Genomic DNA, 22,574 nt, shown 5'->3' with positions numbered 1-22,574 from the left:
TTCTACATCGACTTTAGTGAAGGAAAGAACATTTTTATCAAGTTTGAAGTACTAGATTCTTAAAATATTCATAAATTACTCTGCTGTGACTTGTAATATTAAGTGTTCCAAAACCATTCATAACCATTAAATACTTTCCCACTTTATTAAAAAAAGATCACAATGTACCAAAGCTGTCATATTTAAACAATAAGTAAATTATTAATAGATAACATAAACAACAAACTGGCTTAAAGCAGCAAATTCAGGCTTAATTCTTTCAGTTTTTATCAACAATGCACATCAGAACATGTGTTTCTGCCATGTCATGCTTTGACCAACCCTCCCAAAAAAAAAAAAGAAATCTGCTCCAACTTAATTTTAGGACCATACTCTTGATGCATATTTGGAAATATAAAGTCTTCTTTATTATGGGGGAAAATACAATAATATTTGAACAAATGTCTCAATGACAGAGAGAAATGACAGAATGTAAAATAATCAGATCTGGTTTGCATATTGATGACCTTTGCAAACTGATATTTCACAAATACATTAATGTGACAATAACAGATAATATATGTTCCAAAAATACAGAATCTAAATGGAAAAGAAATAGTCGAATAAGGCGATGAAAAAAATAAAGAAATACAAGTTATGTTCAAGACAAAAGAAGTACATATATTAAAGCATACCACCATCATCAGCGAGCTACCGCTACAAATGGCCTTTTTGTTTGATTATGTTTAGTAAAAGCACATCTATTTCAGTCCAGTCTCAAGTTTTATCAGGGGGTCTTGTACGTATTTAGTTACAACACATGCTAGCATTAAAATAACCAGAGATGTACAAGGGGAGGACATCTGCTGACATCTGCATTTTTTCAGCTCAATTTAAAAAAAATATGCTTTGTTAGGTCGGGGGTGGAGCCCTAGTAGCAGAAAGGAGTGCAATAAGCCAGCTGCTTGCAGGCAAAACTTTAATGAGGCTGAACTTGCAAAGCCTCACAGCTGCTCTTCCTCCTGGGCAGAAAAAAGCAAAAGGTCCTGCATTGGAAAGCAGGTTTTGGGGTTTTTTTACAAGTAAAGTGAGGCGTTGACATGGCAATGAGACCAGCATTCTCTTTTGAGCTTTTATCTGTCCACTGTTCTTGCTGCTTCACATTGACTCGAACTCATCAATGCGCTGCTTGGTGTTGCCTTGGCGGATCTGGCGCAGGGTTTTGTACTTGTCTCTACCGGCCCTGACGTTCTCAGCATGCAACATGTCATTCTGAGTTTTCTTGGTATCATCCCGAGCCTCAGCCAACTCTGAGCTCAGAGCCTGGAGGGGGGACACACAGTTAAATATCACAGACATCAATAGGCCCATTATAATATACAGGGGTTGGACAATGAAACTGAAACACCTGGTTTTAGACCACAATAATTTATTAGTATGGTGTAGAACCTCCTTTTGCGGCCAATACAGCATCAATTCGTCTTGGGAATGACATATACAAGTCCTGCACAATGGTCAGAGGGATTTTAAGCCATTCTTCTTGCAGGATACTGGCCAGGTCACTACGTGATACTGGTGGAGGAAAACGTTTCTTGACTCGCTCCTCCAAAACACCCCAAAGTGGCTCAATAATATTTAGATCTGGTGACTGTGCAGGCCATGGGAGATGTTCAACTTCATTTTCATGTTCATCAAACCAATTTTTCACCAGTCTTGCTGTGTGTATTGGTGCATTGTCATCCTGATACACGGCACCGCCTTCAGGATACAATGTTTGAACCATTGGATGCACATGGTCCTCAAGAATGGTTCAGTAGTCCTTGGCAGTGACGTGCCCATCTAGCACAAGTATTGGGCCAAGGGAATGCCCAATGATATGGCAGCCCAAACCATCACTGATCCACCCCCATGCTTCACTCTGGGCATGCAACAGTCTGGGTGGTACGCTTCTTTGGGGCTTCTCCACACCGTAACTCTCCTGGATGTGGGGAAAACAGTAAAGGTGGACTCATCAGAGAACAATACATGTTTCACATTGTCCACAGCCCAAGATTTGCGCTCCTTGCACCATTGCAACCGACGTTTGGCATTGGCATGAGTGACCAAAGGTTTGGCTATAGCAGTCCGGCCGTGTATATCGACCCTGTGGAGCTCCCGACGGACAGTTCTGGTGGAAACAGGAGAGTTGAGGTGCACATTTAATTCTGCCGTGATTTGGGCAGCCGTGGTTTTATGGTTTTTGGATACAATCCGGGTTAGCACCCGAACATCCCTTTCAGACAGCTTCCTCTTGCGTCCACAGTTAATCCTGTTGGATGTGGTTCATCCTTCTTGGTGGTATGCTGACATTACCCTGGATACCGTGGCTCTTGATACATCACAAAGACTTGCTGTCTTGGTCACAGATGTGCCAGCAAGACGTGCACCAACAATTTGTCCTCTTTTGAACTCTGGTATGTCACCCATAATGTTGTGTGCATTTCAATATTTTGATCAAAACTGTGCTCTTACCCTGCTAATTGAACCTTCACACTCTGCTCTTACTGGTGCAATGTGCAATCAATGAAGACTGGCTACCAGGCTGGTCCAATTTAGCCATGAAACCTCCCACACTAAAATGACAGGTGTTTCAGTTTCATTGTCCAACCCCTGTATATAGTGATGAAATGGGATTTTAATCTTTATGCCAATAGGTGTTGAAATGTCTTGGGCTTTGTCAAAATGAAATTAAGCTTTAGCAATATATATTTGAGATCAAGAGTTCAGCCTTTTGAAATGTGTAACCACTTGTTTAGTGAATGGAAGTTCTACCAGATTGCACTTACTGCACATCTACAACACCTTTAGCATTGAAGTTTCACTGCATGGAGACTCACTCAGACATTTTTGGTATCAGCGAGATGTTTAAAAATTTAATCAGAGGAAGCACAAAAGGTGCAAGAAGCGATTTGAAAAAAATATTTTGTATGAAGGCTTGTCAGCTGTGTACCAGACTGCTACAGAGAGAGACATGTTGCTTTGTGCTTTTCATTTCCCTCCTTCCGCATATGAGGCTTTTGTACTCTGGTGTCATGCAGACCTTTTGGGGTTTGAAAGGGACCCATCTGCAAATGTTAGCTGGTTCCCACCTAGGGGGCATTTTGTCAAATTGGCAAAAGTATTCTACTTTTCTTAAGCAGATATCAGGAAGGCTGATTGCATTACAGCCAAGTGCTCAGCTTTATTGTTTATTTATTTAGATCAATGTATTTATTTTGACCATGACAGAGCTTTGATCAGCTGTCTGTCATGGAAGTGTCACTGATTTAAGATTTTATCTCTAAACTGTTGTTTCTATGGAACTTTTATGCAGAAAAGTAAAACAAAAACAAATTTGCAGGTTGGAAAACAGGAACTTTAAAAACATTTGAAGGCAAACATGTATTTTGCATGTTGCTTAATCTGACTGCAGTATGTTTAGATTTTACAAATGGTTTGAGAAAGTGCGATGTTTTAGTATTTCGTGCGCACATTATATACATTTCGTGGAGACGAATTAGTATTCCCTGGGGACATTATATACATATATATTTTTCCCCCCCATGTCATTTCATGGGCGCCGTACATGACTGCTTGAGAATGCTATGAAATGGTGGCTGAGTAAGTCTCCAAGCTTGTAGACTCTTGGCAGGAGAGGAATGATATTGATCTAAAGCAGTGGTACCCAGGTCCAGTTCTCAAAAGCTACAATCCTGCAACTTTTAGATGCATTCATTCTCCAACACACCTGAATCAAATGGCTGAAATCCTTCATCAGCATTCAGTCATTGAGCTCTGCAGGGGCCTGGTAAGGAGTTCCTCATTTGATTCAGATGAGTTGGAGAAGGTCGCATGTAAAGGACAGGACCTTGGGCAACACTGATCCAACGGTAGATGTAAAAACATGCTCTTAAATGCCTGCAAAGAGTGTTGAATTAATGAAATCAATCTTGGTTAAAAATGTAAGTGTGTAAATAAAATAAAACATAGAATGCATTAAAACTGCAATTAGTGTAATGACAGAAGTGTCTTGATGCGCACCGTTTTCTAGAGAACATTTAAAGGTTCACATGTTTGACTTGACAGACATATCATTATTAAAAGGGTTAAAAGAATTTTGAGTGGCCAAAGGGTTGTTTAATACAAAATTAACTGAATTGTACTTTTTCAATGATTGCTTGCTTGTTTAAAGAAATGTGAAAGTCCCAAAATGTGGTGCAGTAAATGCTCACTATATTTACTTTACAACAAGTAAAACAGCTTTTTTCATTTTAACCACATGTCAAATTGATAGGAAGGCAATGAAATAATACATATCCCTTTACCTGTTTCATTGGATTTTAGGGGATAGAACAATACAAACTAGTGCTTAATGGTGAAAATGAGACCATTTTCAATTTTTACAAATGAAATCTGGAAAGTGTGGCAAGCATTTGTGTTGCCACCCACAAGAGCTGTGCATCTTTGCATCTCCTCCAGAGGTACCATAGGATTGGCTGTTTTTCCAACTGATTTTCTTCTAGACCAGCTTATTAGTACAGTTTGCATTTTTAGACAATGATTGAACTCTAAGGTGTTAAAACTTTGGATATTGCTTTATGACCTAACCCTGCTTTAAAATCATCCAAAGCTTTCCCCTGACCAGTCAGCTGTGTTTCTGATTGTTTGTTCACTATTGTTCTCTAACAAACCTCCGAGGCCTTCACAGAACAGCTGGATCCCAAACATTTTGGACGGCTCTTTGTGTGCATACCTGCAGCTGCTTCTTCACACGTTCATTCTTCTGTGCCTCGGTGATGCGTTCCTCTTCGCTACGGTGGCTACTGACGCCGTCGCTGAGCAGCTCGGCACTTGCCTCTTCATTTGTTTCATCTTGCTCGTCGTGTTCAGGTGCTGTAGGAGAGGTTATGGCTGTCTTTAGCTCTTCCCTCGTCTTCTCCAGGTCTTCCTGTACTGAAATGGCCTAGAGGGGAACAGATGAGTGGTCTTAGACAGAAAAGACACTTGGGTGTTTCTTTTCTACATTCTTCTGCGGGTTTTAAGCAGACGTTCTTAAATATACCTGGATGGTTCTAGGCTGCATTTCTGAAGAAATGAAATATGATTATAACAACTATTTGGCAAGCGTTTAGCAGTCCAAACTCAAACTGAAGGAGCCAACTAATTTGTCAACAATATATTATATGGTGAGGTTTATTTACTTTGTGTTGCCACTCTGATGCTTCCTCCTCTTTTTTCCGTTTTGCCTCCTCAAGCAGAGCGATTTTGGCAGTGAACTCTGCTAGCTCAGCAGCCTGTATAAAGTAAAACATGCCAGTAAAAGTTTGCAATACTGAAGTCAAGAATAGTGTCTTAAGAACAGACACTCATTCATGATTTAAACATATACCTAAACTGATGGAAAACAAATAAATCTAATCCTGCTGTAACTCCAGAAACAGCTGGAAAACATCCCTCTACAGGTGTTCTGTTCTGGTTGTTCTGCATAAGTATTAATAATTTACCAACAAATCAATGAATCACAGATTTACGTATAGGATTAAAAAAAACAAACATTGATTTGAGGGAACAGATACCAGTTGTTCCTGCGTCTTCATTTGGTCGGCTGCCTGCTGAGCCAGAGCTGCCTTGGCGTCCTCCGCCGCCTGCCTCTCCCTCTCCAGCCGCTCGGCTTCTTCCTTTGCTCGTTTTCGTTCCTGCTCCAACTCAAGGGCCCGGCGAGTCTGCTCCTCCAGCTCTGCACGGAAGTACAAGTAAATGTGAATCGCAGATCAATGTGCTAAGCTCTGATCATTGAGTTTATTGAGCTTGAAACATCAAAAACCATCTGCTGGCATGTAAACATAAAAATAGGCCATGGTACAACTTCAGGGGAGAAGTTTTGAGATGTTTTTCTCTGCACCCTTGAGCTTTCTTTGCATTGAATTGTTTTTTTTATTTCATTTCTTAAAGGTAAGCTGAGAAGAATGATTGTTCTTCCTTGTTTTTTTGTTTTAATCACAGTCAAGTTACAGCAGCAAACAAAAAAAAAAAGGGCAGGATGGAAAAGGTACTTCATTATTTGCTCTGCATTTTCTGTTATATGCAATTTCACATGGATAAGGTATTTGCTTTCCAGGTAGTAGCCGTGCATGTTTGGAAGATTAAGTTAAAGCAACATTAAAACAGCGCAGTGGTTCCCAAACCTGGATGGCCTGCCTCATGGAGAACTATTTTACACTTCTTTAAATTATCGGACTAAATAAAAATCTGTGAGAAACAAGTGCATTTATGGATTCTTCATAATAAGCATAGATGGGCACATATTTGAATAGAACTGCATTCCCTGCAGATGGTTACTCTATAAACCAAAACTGAAACAGGTGTGCATCTTTATGCTCTGGTTTGGAGCTCGCTTTGGCAGGTGCTCCAGCAGAAACTCTTTAAAAAGGAAACACTAATAAACTTAAGCTTAAACACTAAAACCAAAAACCCACAACAGAATTTCACAAGGTTTCTTTGGACATGTTGCTGTGGCAGAACTTGAAATTTAGAGTCAAGATAATAAAACTTAAATAAATACCAATCTTGATCCCATTCTTTATGCTCTTGTTTTTTGTATCTGTTTATTTTGAGTACACAACTTTAATATACTGTAATTCTAATTTTTGGAGTGAATGCCTCTCTGGCATCATTTGAGGGTGGGGCAGGAGTGAGTGACACACATTCAAAAACTTGCACTATAAAAAAGGACCAAATAAAGGAAGGCCAATAAAAAAATAAAGCTTAATAAACACAACTGTTGACGGCGGACCTGAGACCAGCCAGTCGCAAACTCAAAAATCTTTTTCCAGGCGTTTAGAACGCGCTGAACTTGGCTGTTACAAGGTCCTGCTGTCACATACACCTTTAGTGCAGACGCTGCTGAATGAATGGATGAAGATGACCGGGAGTTAACTATTTCTCTACCGATGAGATGTTAAAAAATGGAGTCAAAGGAAGCACAGAGATGGAAGAAACTTTTTTTTTTTTTTTTTACTATTTCTTGTCAAATCATATGTGCAGTTCATTCAAGCTGCGGAAGAGCAAGAGAGAGCGCATGACTGGCGACTGAAACCTAGGCTCAACAAAATCTCTTATCCCTTTGAGCTTTTGAGAAACACGTGAATAAAAGGGGATTGAAACTCTTTATTGTTCCCTTTTAGGGAGATCTGACTGCCAGTTCAGCACAACAAATTGTTTGGATGCGGAGAAACAGCCAGCAATGGTGGGGCAGGGATGTTAACAACTTTACAGAGACCGAGTTTATTCAGAACTTTATCATGTCGAGAGCAACTTTTCATCATATATGTCAGCGACTCACCTTTCAACTCCACAGGCAGAAGACTTGACGTATTTCAGTGTATCGAACTGCAGCAGGGGCAGATAATCACATGCTCGGTAACCTCGATACCATTTTAAAGTCCTCTGTTTGAAGCATATTACAAATATTACAATACAAAACTACGTCCCACATCCAGACAGTTCCTATGAGTCTTTCAATTAGGCTTGAATTAAGTTTTATTTCTGTTTATTTACGAGCTCTAACATCTCGCTGTCTCTCCACTGTGCACTACTATTCTAGCCCCATGTCTGTTCTGCTAACTGCTACCGTTTCCTGCTGGGCGGCACAAGATTGTGATGAATGCGATGGAAAGTGATGTCAAAGTCACATCTAATCCGCCTCGGTCGTTCTCACTGGAGTCACATTCCAAAAGATCAGATACGAGTCAGATTCAGGAGCGCATATGAATGTGGCTCAAATGTGACTTGAAAAAGTCAGATACGGGCCAGACCTGAGCATTCCCACTTGTTTTAAACAGCCTGACCTGATCACTTGACCCCAAGAAGATCTGATTTGGGCCACATTTGCCTGCAGTGTGAATGGAGCCTAAGGCTAGCTAAGCTAACTGGGCTAAATCACTGATAAAAGGTGTTACAAACAGTGTCTGCTACAGTGTTTGTTTCTGTGCGTACACAGGCCACGTTCCGGAGTGGTCATATAATATGCCTTAAATGCCGTGACAGGACCCACATTTTACACTGGGAGACCGCCTCACAGCTTATTTTGTGAAACTGAACACGATGTTTAAGCTATTTTTGAAAAATGCCACCAAAGTGGGCGGTGCCAAGAGACATTGAGGGGCACCGCCAAGTGTGGAGATGAGTGGAGGTGGTTAAACGAGGGTGTGCTCTGGAGGAAAAGTGGCAGTTAGCTTAATTTGACATATTGAAACATGGAAAGTGAGCAGAGCGACGCTGATAGTTTTGCCACAGATAGATATTTTGAGGTGAAGGATTTTTCACCCTCCTCGTCACCGGAGGTTGAGGGAAGCTTTGTGGAGCCCAGCGGTCCTGAGCATTATCAGTTTGAGAAGCTGGCTCAAGGGCGCTGACTCAGAGCTTCTTAGATATCCCCCAGAGAATACTTACTGTAATACATTGTGTATTATAAATCACAGAATAGTTTTCATTAAAAAAAAACTGTATTATTCTGTATTAGTCAACTTGTCCAATAAAAATAACTGATCTTATCCTTATTTTTTCATTTTTCTAACAATAAAATGAAGCACAGCAGTGAGGAAAAGAAAGGCAGTACAGGAGTGTGAGCATGTTAGTTAAAGTCATACCTTTCTGGGCCCTTTGTGTCTGCTCTTCAATCTGTCTCAGCCTCTCAATCAGCTCAGCCTTTTCTCTTTCTATTCGCTCCTTCTCTTTCTCTGCCAGCTCACGCTTTTTCTTCTCATTCTCAAGCTGTGCCCTGTTCACACCCACACAAACATCTGGTTATCTGACTAATTATTTTTAAAATGACATTACAAATGCAAAATTTGTATACAAATTTGGTGTCAAAACATCACAACTATATTTTAAATAAATTTGTAAAGACTGAAGACAGCTGTTCAGTACAACATAACATAAAATCTTGTTAGCTGAAGTTTGAGAAGAACAAAATAACATTTTTAAAGGGAAAATGCAGTACTAAATCAGGGTTGCATAGGTAAGTTCTAATATAAAAAAAATTGCTCAAACAACATTGGTGATGAATGCTAGAGGATGTAGGCGGACTGCATAATGGTCCCTGTACAAATGATACCATTTGTAAAAGTGTTTGTTACAAACTGAATCAGTGTTCATTTGCATGTTTGATAATTCCATCCTGATTGAGCACAAAGCAAAAAAAACAAACAAAACATTTGTTCCTTTCTGTAACAGCCCATCCAACAGTACCACACTCCCTGCTAAAAAAGAAACATGACTCATTCTTTCTCCTGCAATAACACTGCTCCATATTGTTCACTAGGGGTCATGAAAGAAAAAAAAAGGACAATAAAATATGTCCATCTAGGGTGCAGCGCTGGTGGTGTAGGGGTTAGCGTGTGACCACATAGAGAGGCTATAGTCCTAGAAGTGGCCGTCCCGGGTTCGAGTCCTGGACCCGACAACCTTCGCCGAATGTCTCCCCCTCTCTTTGCCCCTCCTTCCTGTCTGCCTACTATCAAAATAAAGGCCTCTAGTGCCAAAACAAATTCTTAAAAAAATAAAAATATGTCCATCTACTAGGACAGTGGTTGTCAAAGTGGGGGCCGCCAGGGGGCGCTAGGGGGGCCTCAGAAAGGTTGGGGATGGTGATTAAAAAAAGCACTTCTTATTCTCAACAGTTTATTCAATGTTATTCAGTGAGATTATAATTGTGTTAACATATTTTAATAATATTCTTACATTAAATAAATGTATCGATTATTGAATAGTTAGACATTTTAAAAAGCTGATGGACTGTACCTATCCATCTGTTTGTGGTGCTTCTCCTCCCTTGCCTGAGCCTTCATCTGCTGCACCTCGATGGTGTCTGGCTTCCTTCTTCTCATGTACAACTCGTGGTTTCCCATACATAACGCCAGAATGCGCTTGTTGATCCTCAATCGAGGTGCATAGAACACAAAGTCCTGCGGGAAGCACAGATTATGCATTAAATGATTTGTGCAATTTGTCACAAATGGATTGACATTAATTCAGTAGGACTTACTGGAGCTTTCTTGTCAATGGGTTTAATCACAAACTTCTTGTCGTTGAAGGAAATGTTTCTAATCTCGCTCCAAGGGAAGCCGATCTTTGGTGACAATCTAAGGAGATATTGGATAAACCTTTACTGAACATTTAGGGTGCAAATTGTGATTTACTCACAAGTTGACAAATAATTCTCTTCCAAAACTTAGGTGTCATTCTCACAAATATTTTCACAGGTTTGGTTGTGTTGATTGCTATACAGTTCCTCTCTCCAAAGTTCTACTTCCTCCAGCAAAAAATGGTGCCAGAGTTTCATCTTTTAGTCATCAATCCATATGTGAAGGCAATAAATAAACCCAGGGTGGGTGTTGCTGTTGATAACTGTTCTGTTGTGGTTTCACCTTCCTCCTCTTAAATGTCAGTTCTCAGTTTTATACAGGACCTTACAAAAGTATAAAAACTCCAAACTTTTCCACATTCTGTCTACTTATAACAATGAACCTCACAGTATTTTGTTGGGATTTTATGTGAGGCAAACACAAAGCAGTACACAATTATGTAATTGAAGGAAACGGATGTGTTGTTCTAAAATGATTTATTCCTGTCTGATTTACTCAAACACCTATAAATAAAATCTAATGCAACCAGTTGCCTTCAGAGGTCCCCCAATCTGTGTCCACCTGAGCGTAACTTAATCTCAGTATAATTTGTCCGAGATTTGTTGGACAATTTTCATGAACAAACCACATCATGAGAACCAACAGACAGCATAAATGTCAGGAATAAAGTTGGGGAAAAGTTTGCTTTGAACATCTCATGGAGGAAGCCATGTAAGAGACACAGGAATCATGTGGAAAAAGGCGCTCTGGTCTGGTCAATGAAACATGGTGGTGGCAGCATCATGCTGTTGGGATCCTCTCCAGTCTAATTGAGCTTAGGCTATTTTGCAAAGACGAACGGGCAAATATTTCAATCTGTAAATGTGCAAAGTTGGTAGAGACATACCAACTCAGTGGAGTTATGGAAACCATGTATGCTGTTGCTTTGACTTTATTAACTACTCCTGATTTCACCAACCGTTTTCATTAACTTCAGCAGTAGTTCCTGGCTCTAATGTAAATCAACATCTATGTATAACTCCTCAGAAGAAAAAACAAGTTTGTAATCAGACTTGCATTTAAAGCAAATAACTTGTGAGGAGAACCAACTAGATCATAGAGTGTAACCATGCATGTGCATGAGTTGTATTTTTTTTCTTACTTGTCTTCATGCTCATAAATGTTGAGCCCCAAAGCGTCAACGCCCAGCCAAAGCTCTGTGCCCTTCTTGTTTTTGATTTCAAAGTAGTTGACGCCGTACATCTCCAGGTCCTGAGCAATCTTCAGGTACTCCATCATTGCGTCCTCCCTGCACAGGTGCACAAACATAAGCCACAATGAACAGAGAGACTGAAAAGCAGCCGTGTTTAATACAATTTTTGGAATTTTAATGCCACTAAAAGAATGCGCATTAGCCACAATCCTTTGATTCAAAGAAATAAACCAGGCTGCTGAAAGTTAATGTGAACAAAAAAAACCTTGTTAAAACCCGACTAAAACTCGAGACCTCAAAGTCCAACTAAACACTCACCTGAGCATTCCTCTGTGCTCCTCATGCCACGTCTGTATTCTGTCCTCCCACTGCTCCTTTGTTAACTTGTGTTGTTCCAAAACTCTGCAGAAAACACAGATTTTAACACATAAATACAGTCAGCCAACATATCTTTGTAAGAACACAGAGATTTGGAAATACCCTGAACTGATAAGAACTGATAAAAGCAAATTACCTGTGGTTTTCTGCATTACAAGGAAATACTAATAATATCTCATGATAATATTTAAAGGCCTTATGTCACCATGATGCACCTCTTTCAACATTTTGTGTATTTCTGACATAAGAATAACAATTCAAGACTGGCTAAACAGTTAGTGTACTGCTTTTGAAAAAAAAAAGAACAACTATATGATGAGGAAACAGGCGCCAAAAGTCATCAACCGGGCCGGGAGCAATACAACCCAGCTGTAACCAGGGTAACATAATGGCTTTTTGGTACAAAGTAACCAGTGAGGTGAACTATAGCCAGGATACTCCAAGGATTATTTGTGGAGACAGACCGTGAGCGACTGGGAGGATGAAAACGATGCGAACGACCAAACTGGGAAGACTGAGCTTAATATGCCGCCGACTCCTGGAGAGCCAGGTTGGTATGTGTTCTCATCTGTAATATTTGGGTTATTATAAGCAGTGTACATTTTTTACGTTAAATGCTAATGTAAACGAACACAGTTGGGTCACCCAGGGCAGCAGTGATTTTACAGCATGCTCCTAAACTCTGTTCTTTCTGGCTACAAATCTAACAGGAATTGGCTGAAAGTAATTATTTCATCTCCTTCATTTATCAAAATGAAGCTCTAGTAAAGAAATGTACTGTATAACACAGATGTTAGGTAGGGCAGTTAAAAGGACAGCACTGCTTTTCTTTTCCTGCTACTCAGCTCCGTGTCACTCGGCCCTTGTGCTTTCCTACTTATTTTGTCCTGTTATCCTCGAAACAAACATTGTGTCTGCAGGCGTGTTCGTAGCATGTTTGACTACATAACATAGATGTGCGACAGCAAAAAAGTATATTTTAAAACAAAACAAAAACTATTCATTTCATTTGTTCCTGTTCATTAGTCTTGTGGTGAGAAAATAGCAAAATGACGACCTTTAAGTGTGTATCTGTATGTACCTTACCTCTGTGGCAGCAGCCGGTCGTTTGCCAAGTAGCCAGGCTTATGGATGTCTTTGCTGTAATCTCCATACTTGGCTTGAACAGCATAGGAAGCCAGCAGGACAGCCGTTTCTGGAGGACAGTAGTTCTCATCATTCAAAATGGCCTCTTTCACCTTTAGAGAGGACAAGCATATTCAAAGGTAAAGTCAGATTATGGCAGCAGTGGTGCAATTTATTGCATTTCACAGAGAAATGAACCATTTTGAAAACTGTTTCAAACATCCAAAAGAAACATGAAGAAATGAGCCACTCAATCAGAATTTTCTGTGATGCCTTGGATTGCAAGTAGTTTGTCTTCCAGCAGAGGGTGCTGTTGTATTAGTCTGGCTTTCTGATTGCCAGTTTAATCTCTTAATAAAGACAATAATGCAATGTTTGGTTCAGAAATATAAAGAACATATAAAGCATTTCTGAGATTAATATCAGCGAATCAGAAAGAAATATCTGAAGCAGTTTCAGAAGGATTCGATTTTGGACTGTTCAGCTGTTTTTACTTGGTGTGAAGTAGAAATTTTATTCTTCATGATAATAAACCTGCATGATCACCTGCTTACAGCGTCTTAGCCACACAATATAGTAGGTAATGTTTTATATTTCACTTAAAAAAAAAAAAAAAGAAAGCTTGTTTCCAACCATTTCCAAGAAGTTCCAGTTTTTTGTGTGTGGGTAAAACTCTGGTATTTGTTCAACTGCTTCATGAACTTGGCACTTTCACTTAAACAGCATTATTTTAATGACTGCTATGCTCCACGGGCTACTTTCATCACATCTTTCCCACACAGACAGCGGTGGGCTGTTTGGAGGAGACCTGCGGCTGAGTGCAGAAACACATGCAGGGGGAGGTGCAGCCATCAAGACACACAGGCTTTCACTGCCCCTTCAAGTTGAATGTAATCATAAAACACTCAGACCATTAGTGAAAACCCAAATTTGTTTCACCTACAGAACAATTTGCATGGCCTATTGTACAGCTTTGCAAGAAAACGGGCCATGATTTAAAAAATTGGCCATGCAAGACACAACTGCATGGATGGCCGACAGGCATTTTGTAAACCGAAGACGTTTGTTCTCTCTGCCAGGACTGTAAGAACAAACAAAACTATGTAATTCTGTCCTTCCAGCCCTGGTTTGGGAATTCTTGCAGCTTGTTCTTTACAGATCATCGGTGCAGAACCTTTTTTTTCTTGTGTGGTGTGCGATAACATCATGTACAAATGCTGCAGTAGGAGTCACCCATGAGGACCTCAAGATTTCAACACTAAAGTAAGAAATGTCCGTTCCAGAAATAATGTTCAGGTTCTTGGCACCTCGTGTGAAAGAACACATTCCTCTTTTTTGTGGGGTTTGTGTTGACCTTAACACTATGCCTGCTTACCCCCTGAGAAAAGCAGCTACCTGAAGCACATGATATGAAACTGACTCTTGTAATTTAAAGCAGATCATGCAGAAATGTTTAAGATTAATTAAATATTCAGACAAAAATGGAAAACAAAAGAATGCACAAGCATCTTACATCAAATAAACTAGCACTAGCCTTCCACTGTTTTCCAAGGTATATTATTCTGTGACATACTTGTTCTGCTTGCAAACTGAAACTAAATAGAGAAACAGGTCAAGTGGAAAGGCCTTCATGCTAACTGCATTAGGGTTCTCCATCAGGGACAAGCTGCCAAATGACCTGATCACTCTACATTGGATGAGCTGCCCTCTTCACCCGCATTAACTTGTCTGTTTCTATGTGGTGGGCTGCTTTATGTGCAACATGGTTTTATGTTGGAGAAACAAATTAACCTTATCCATTGTCATACTAAATCTACTTAGTGGTCATGTCATTTTAGATATTCAGTACCTGAAGGAAGAAGAGTTTCTGTGTGATCTCCTGGATGAGCTCCTCAGAAACATCTTCTGGGAAGAACTTTGCTCTAAACTTGAACTGCAGAGGATTCTCCTTTTTCACATCTTGCTGGGTCACCTGAAGGAAACAGGCACACTCTTACCCTTCCAACACAACTATGTATCATTATCATTCAATTCAATTCAGTTTATTTATATAGCGCCAATTCACAACACATGTTGTCTCAAGGCACTTCACAAAAGTCAGGTACATACATTCCAATTAATCCTGACCATTGAACAGTGCAGTCAGATTTAGTTATTTATTCAAATTGGATAAAAAGTTTTTCTGTCTAAGGAAATCCAGCAGATTGCATCCAGTCAGTGACTTGCAGCATTCACTCCTCCTGGATGAGAATGTAGCAACAGTGGACAGTCACTGGCGTTGACTTTGCAGCAATCCCTCATACTGAGCATGCATGTAGCGACAGTGGAGAGGAAAAACTCCCTTTTAACAGGAAGAAACCTCCAGCAGAACCAGAACCAGGCTCAGTGTGAGCGGCCATCTGCCACGACCGACTGGGGGTTTGAGAGAACAGAGCAGAGACACAAAGAGAACAAAGAAGCACTGATCCAGGAGTACTTTCTATGGGAAGGAAAAGTAAATGTTAGTGGATGTAGCTCCTTTAGTTGTTTCATCTAGAAAAAAAGAACAGATAAACTCTGAGCCAGTTTTCAAGGTTAGAGTCTGAAAGAGAGCACATAGAGTTAGTTATAGTAAAAGCTCAGTCAATCGCCATGTCTAGGAGAGAGAAAGGGTTAAACACTGAAAGACAGGGCCATGTGGATCATCGGTAGAGGGTGAGCATTAAGTTGTTGCTAGCAGAAGCTTGGATGATTCCCCTCTCCAGAAAGGTGTCACAGGTAGACACAGAGTCAGGCCAGGTGTAGCTTCTAGGAAGAGAAAAGAGAGAGAACATAAAGTAAAGTAAAATTGGAGAGTAGTGTGAGAATGTAGCGAACAGAGTGAAAGTGGTCATTATGTCCTCCAGCAGGCTAACCCTATAGCAGCATAACTACAGAGATAGCTCAGGATAACCTAAGCCACTCTAACTATAAGCTTTATCAAAAAGGAAAGTTTTAAGCCTATGATGTATGATGGAGCTAGATCATTAAAGCCTTTATATGTGAGGAGGAGAATTTTAAATTCTATTCTGGATTTAACAGGGGGCCAATGAAGGGAAGCTAAAATAGGAGAAATATGATCTCTCTTTTTAATTTTCAACAGAACTCTTGCTGCAGCATTTTGAATCAGCTGAAGGCTTTTAACTGCATTTTGTGGACATCCGGATAGTAACGAATTACAATAGTCCAGCCTTGAAGTAACAAATGCATGGACTAGTTTTTCAGCGTCCATGCTGAAATGTTCCGGAGGTCAGTCAGTCAGTCATTTTCTACCGCTTATTCCATAGTGGGTCGCGGGGAAGCTGGTGCCTATCTCCAGCAGTCTATGGGCGAGAGGCGGGGTACACCCTGGACAGGTCACCAGTCCATCGCAGGGCAACACACAAACAACCATGCACACACTCATTCATACACCTAAGGGCAATTTAGAGTTATCAATTAACCTAACAGGCATGTCTTTGGACTGTGGGAGGAAGCCGGAGTACCCGGTGAGAACCCACGCATGCACGGGGAGAACATGCAAACTCCATGCAGAAAGGGAATCAAACCCAGGACCTTCTTGCTGCAAGGCAACAGTGCTACCAACTACACCACCGTGCAGTTTCGGAGGTGAAAGAAGTAAATCCTAGAAACCTGTTTAATATGGGATTTAAATGACATGTCCTGGTCAAAAATAACACCAAGGTTTTTTACTTTATTACCGGAGGTTAATTTAATGCCATCCAGGTTAAGTGATTGACTAAGCAGTTTCTTTTTTAAAGATTTCATTCCAAAGACGACAACTTCTGTCTTGTCTGAATTTAGAAGCAGAAAATTTAAAGTCATCCAAGTTTTTATGCCTTCAAGACATGCTTGTAGTATATCTAACTGGTTGGGCTCCTCAGGATTTATGGATAAGTAAAGCTGAGTATCATCAGTGTAACAGAGAACATTTATCCCATGCTGCCTGATAATTTTACCTATTGGAAGCATATATATAGTAAAGAGAATTGGTCCAAGTACTGAACCCTGTGGTACTCCACAATTAACCCTGGAGTTTAAAGATGATTTATCATTTACATGAACAAACTGGAATCTGTCTTGACTGAATAACTGATGGTAGAAATAAGAATATGTCCATGGGGTAGATTTGCAGTACCTGGGGGTGGTTTCTCACCTTTTTGTTGAGTTTGAGCCACGTCACGTAGCCTTTGCCATCTGTGTACTGCAGGCCGAAGAACCAGACCTCCCTCAAACCCACAGTCTTCACCACCTGAAACAACAGAAAGGCTTGTTGCTGCATTTACAGACACCTGTACAGGGTGGTAGCGGGAAACGGATCATTAGGCCTGAGAGCTTTTTTATGCCAACAATACTTTGTATATACTTTGTGAGTATTACTCAATCCCTGTATTATCTTCTTTAAAAAAATATAGTGTTCATAAATGGCACATATTTTCAATTTGTTTATATTAAGCCAGCTCACAACAATTGTCATCTTGAGGCACTTAAAAGAACAAAACAAACCAGTTCAAAACATTCAGCTCAAATTCATCCAATTAATTCCATTAAAATTCAAAAAGTATTTATATCCTATTGTTACAGTACAACAAACAATGATGTGATTTTACGTGATAGACCAACACAAAGTAGTGCATGATTGTGAAGAGGAAGGAGAACGGAACACGGATTTCAAAAGTTTTAACAAATTTAATCTGTAATGATGGGGTCATGTGCAGTTTCTGCCACACGGTATTTTGCATGTAGGCCTAAAAGTTACATTTGGTCTGATGTGATCAGAGAACCTTCTTTCACGTTTTTCCTTATGTGGCTTGCAGCAGACTCCTCTGAGCTCCACACCCCTGCAGCTCTGCCATGGGGCTCTTGGCTGCTTCTTTGATTACAAACCATGAATTGTTTTCCTTTCACTTTCATTTTGTTTGCTACTTTATGTTTGTCTATCACATAAAACCCCAATAAAATACGCTGTAGATTGTTGCTGCAACATGGCAAAACATGGAAAACTTCAAGGTTTATGAATATTACAGCAAAGCAATGTACCATAAATTCTGGATTATAAGCCGCTACTTTTTTCCCACACTTTGAACACTGCGGCTTATACAAAGGTGCGGCTAATGCATGTTTTTTTTCATGCCGCCAAAAACATTTGCCTGGTAACAGCAGACCAATCAAATTGATGAGTAGTTCAAAGAGCTCCAATGAACTTGTGCGATAAATCAAGAGCACTTTCACAATTCAATTACCAGTATGGTAAATCAGTCATATTCACCCTCATCAACATGGAAAATCACCAACGGGTTTTGAAAGGCTGGACTGCTGTGTGATTAAGGGGACCGGGTGCGCCCAAGTGAGAGCGACAACAAAGAGGCTGAAGTGAGTGACGAGATCCTGAGGCTGTTCAATTCGGACACTGAAGAACAGGACTTTGATGGTTTCAGTGCGCAGGAAGAAGATGAAGAAGGCGATCAATGACTTTTGACCTGGTAGGCTGCAGTGTATACCAGTTAGGAGATATTGGAACGTTTTTCGTGCACTGTTCAGTAAAAAAGCATTAGCAACGAAATTTGTGTTACTGATAACGTACATATATTTAAAGGTAGCCGTGTTACAGGCACTGTTTGAAAAAAAGCATTTGCAACATGCATTTGTTTATATTACCATACGGATTAAGTTAAAAGTTAAAAATTCCTCACGTGTAATATCTTTCTGTGTAAATCATATTACAAAGTGGGACTCCCGCGGCTTAACATCCGGTGCGACCTGTACAAGTACAAAATTAGTTTTCTTTCTAAAATTAGAGCATGCGGCTTTTAATCAGGTGCGTTCTGTAGTCCGGAATTTACGGTACATAGATTCATAACCAAATATATTTTAGTTACAGAATGGATATAAATTCAAGACACTGTTGAGAATATTACTCAAAATGTGGTAAAAAGGAAACGAAAAATGCCACAAAGTTTTCTAGATGAGCCAAAAGCTATTCATGACATCATTGGTGACCGATTTTGCTTTTTATCCTTTCCCTTCATTATAAATCCCCTTGTTCCAACACACCACCATCTAACCTCAACCCATTTCCCAGAGGGGTTGTGGACACTCAGTCTGATTCTAAAGTGAATTTATAGTCAATATGGCAGCACTCGTAGCGTGTAATTAGCTCTGTTTTAGGCATCAGAGAGACAAGCTCACAGCAACAAATTGAAAACCGATGTGAATCAAATAATCACATGAACAGGCAATTACACAAACAGCCCATTAAAATCCTCTTTAGCAGAGGTATCTGGGAGAATGATTACCGTTGCAGAAACATGCTCACTCCTATGTACAGATCCTCCTGAGGTACACGAGATGCAGTACGAAGTATTTGGATGCAGCGAGCTCAGCATTAAATATCTCAGAGAAAGCCTCAGAAAGTAGATGAATAAATTTGGGATGAGAAAGAATGAGTTACAAGTGGACCAGAGAGGAAGGTTCTTTGCTTTCACATCAGAAAAAAACACCGTGTGTTATTATAACAGTTTGTGTTCAGGCTGGCTTAGCTTAGGTGTGTTTGATTTGAAAGCTCACGATGGCCTTTTTCATCTCTATGATTGTGTGTTGAAGTGAGATTATGGCTGCTTACTCTTGGCTCTGCGACCTCTCCATCAGTAGACTCCCTTTTTCATTCATGTGAATCTGGAATATTTTAAAATGAAACTACCGTCAGCCAGAGCTGAGTGCTGGTTCTTGGGTGATGTAGTAGCTTAAGATGCATTTCCACTGTAGCAACCAAAATAGTTTTCTAGGCTCCTCATTGTAGAATTTCTAGTGGATGTACTTGAATACAATGCGGCTTTAAATCCTGCATCCTTTAGATGTGTCTCAGCTTCAACTCTATGAATCAAATACTTATGTCATTAACAGCAACGCTGCAAATAACAATTACCGTATTTTCCGCACTATAAGGTGCACCGGATTATAAGGCGCACCTTCAATGAATGGCCTATTTTAGAACTTTTTTCATATATAGGGCGCACCGGATTATAAGGCGCATAGAATAGAAGCTACTGCAGTCAAACGTTTGACTGGGGTTGTGTTATGCATCCACTAGATGGAGCTGTGCTAAAGAGAATGTCAACAAAACAGTCAGATAAGTCAGTCAGTCAAACTTTATTAATACACTACAAACCAGCGTTCTGATATCTCCATTCACTCTCATGGTAAGGTCTCCTCTACATAGAATTCTATTGAATAGAGCCAACCGCACGTTAGGAATGCATTGGAGTTTATGAAGTTGAAGTTGAAATCAAACGTTAGTTAAAACGTAAAAGGGAACTTTTCCCTGATTCAGTAAACATGTAAAAGAAACAGTTTGATGCACTAAATCAAACGTTAGTAATGTTAACCTTTCCTGTTTCTGTCCCCTGACCGTAGTCTGATGACACAGGGGAGACGCTTTCTCCAGGGCCGAAGTTACTAGTTTCCTTGGGGTTAACTCCCTCACTCATACGTTGCTGAGTTGAGCATGAAGAAACAGCATCAAAACACTGAGTTGTTGACGAGATTTGGGGTTCTTTTTAATGACTTTGCAGCACGTAAAAACACAGGGCTTACAGACTCATACACCGCTGCTCCGGTCGCCGTCTCTACCCACCCCACACACAATAATACCGACGTCACTCCTTCACTCTTGATTCTCAGCTACGGCAGCACACAGCGCCACCTCTGTCCGGAGGAGTAATGTCAACATCTTCCATACACACACACGAAACATACACCCCACACACTGAGCTTCTAATCACATATAGTTCAGGCAATTCCTGCAACAGTACATTCAAACGTTATACACACACAAGTGGTGTTGGACTAGGAGTAAGCACAGTACAGGTGTTTACCGCTATTACTTCGGCGACACCCCTGACTACGGTAGCCGTAATGCTGCAAGCGGTGCGGCTTTGTAGTTTACCTGTCGTACTGAAACATTTTGACAGAGCGCTGTGTACAACCAGTATGGATCAACCAATTAACCAATTGATCCATATATAAGGCGCTCCGGATTACAAGGCGCACTGTCATTTTTTGAAAAAAATTAAAGGTTTTTAAGTGCGCCTTATAGTGCGGAAAATACGGTATTTTGCTAATGGATTAATCTGTCGACTATTACTTTGATTAAAAATCAGATAGCAAAAGCTGAAGCTTAATAGGAGTTTTTTACAAAATTTGAACCTGATGAAGCTAAAGCTATGCCACTTGAGGAGTTCTGGATACAGCATATTTACCAACAAAGAAGGTTTTTCATCTTAAATGTAAAATGTACATATTTCTGGCCTAATTACTGGTCTAAGTGGGTTGTTCTTTCAGCAAATGGTACATTTTAGAGTCTGTATAATCCAGTTTAAGATTATTCGATTACTAAATTAGTTGGCGATTATTTTAATAATCGATTAATCACATCAATTTGAATAATTGCTTCAGCCCTAATTAGCAGGGCTCTATTTGATTCAGGTGTGTAGGCCCAAGGACACATCTAGAAGTTACAGTACTAATCTTCAGTCAGAAACGCATCAGAAAGTAAGTACACATCAAGTCAGTTCATCAACAGTGAAATTTAAATAACTTGACAAAGTCAAATCCATACTTTAATCTGATAAATCAAATGCCACATATTTGATGTCAGTAGCCTTGATATGTGATTTGATGTCAAAATGTGAAGCAGAACTCAAAAAAGAGCACCAACAAAAGCAGAAAACTAAGAAATTTCTCTTGTTCCGTCTTCCTTCCTTCATGTCACCACAACCCCAACAACCCTACACAGTCTGACATGAAACAACACTAAAAGCTGCCCTTTTACTTCCAGAGAATCAGCTCTATCTCTCTCACACACACACAAACACACACACTACATCCCAACACTTCCACCCATCCTCTGTCTTCTAAAAGGTTCCGGATTAAAACAAAAGAACCTTTGTGTATGTCGCCACAAAACCAGTACAGACCTAAAACCAGCTGAGCACCAACTGGTACAACCACACCACAACAACCAACAATTAAAGCTGCACAATAGATCAGACATAGATTGCCACTGCAGTGGCCTACAAAAACTTTGCAAAAGACTTTTGGCAATGAAATATTTGTTGGCGGTAAGATTCTAAGTATAAATAATTATCCACACTTTGCATGCCAGTAATATATTCAGCCTGTTGGCTTTCACTACAGAAGATGCTAAGTAGGCTGTGTCCAAGACTCTAAAGGTCACAGCGAGAGTTGGAAGACTCATAATGAGAAGGAGAGGAGTGTGAAAAATGTGAGTTTATCGCAGCAATGTTGGTCAGACTTCAACATATTGTAGATATAGTTCTCCTTATAGATACATTATTGAAGTTCTCCTGTCAACACTGGATGGCTTTATATGAAGTGTTTTTTTAAGTACAGAAATTGTGTAAAAAACAGAACATTCTTACCTGGTCAAAGAGCTGTTTTCCTGTTGTGTTCGGCTGGATGGCAAACTCCAGCTCAGCGTCCATGGTGGTGACGCGTACATTGACCTTCCAAACACACAGAAAAGGAATAAATGCACAAATGAATGAAAGACTCAGTTTACCTGAAATTAGATCCAAGGCATGTAATCTGGACAATAAAAACACCTTTGCCAGAATAATATACATTTCATTTTTAGCTCAGTGTTGCCATCACTTCCCAGAGACTAATTCGTGTTTCCTGCTTGGACTGAAGACTGCTAC

The 22,574-nt window shown here is 40.1% G+C and overlaps 1 protein-coding gene across 1 annotated transcript in view; it reads right to left on the bottom strand.

The window, feature by feature from the left end:
- Nucleotides 1-120: 120 nt before the first annotated feature.
- LOC124871074 (radixin) overlaps nucleotides 121-22,574 on the bottom strand; it is a 55,413-nt gene continuing 32,959 nt past the window's right edge. Inside the window, exons 3-15 of the mRNA XM_047370064.1 lie at nucleotides 22,296-22,379; nucleotides 17,012-17,107; nucleotides 14,687-14,809; nucleotides 12,799-12,950; nucleotides 11,653-11,736; nucleotides 11,284-11,430; nucleotides 10,043-10,139; nucleotides 9,799-9,962; nucleotides 8,646-8,776; nucleotides 5,574-5,734; nucleotides 5,199-5,291; nucleotides 4,751-4,960; nucleotides 121-1,302 (exon numbers count right to left, since the gene is read on the bottom strand). Coding sequence (XP_047226020.1) covers nucleotides 1,138-1,302; nucleotides 4,751-4,960; nucleotides 5,199-5,291; nucleotides 5,574-5,734; nucleotides 8,646-8,776; nucleotides 9,799-9,962; nucleotides 10,043-10,139; nucleotides 11,284-11,430; nucleotides 11,653-11,736; nucleotides 12,799-12,950; nucleotides 14,687-14,809; nucleotides 17,012-17,107; nucleotides 22,296-22,379 — 1,707 coding nt within the window. The 3' untranslated portion in view covers nucleotides 121-1,137. The remainder of the gene's footprint in view (nucleotides 1,303-4,750; nucleotides 4,961-5,198; nucleotides 5,292-5,573; nucleotides 5,735-8,645; nucleotides 8,777-9,798; nucleotides 9,963-10,042; nucleotides 10,140-11,283; nucleotides 11,431-11,652; nucleotides 11,737-12,798; nucleotides 12,951-14,686; nucleotides 14,810-17,011; nucleotides 17,108-22,295; nucleotides 22,380-22,574) is intronic.

The sequence above is a fragment of the Girardinichthys multiradiatus genome, chromosome 7 (assembly GCF_021462225.1).
Source record: "Girardinichthys multiradiatus isolate DD_20200921_A chromosome 7, DD_fGirMul_XY1, whole genome shotgun sequence".
NCBI classification, from domain to species: domain Eukaryota; kingdom Metazoa; phylum Chordata; class Actinopteri; order Cyprinodontiformes; family Goodeidae; genus Girardinichthys; species Girardinichthys multiradiatus.
This window is presented reverse-complemented; position numbering and strand designations above follow the sequence as displayed.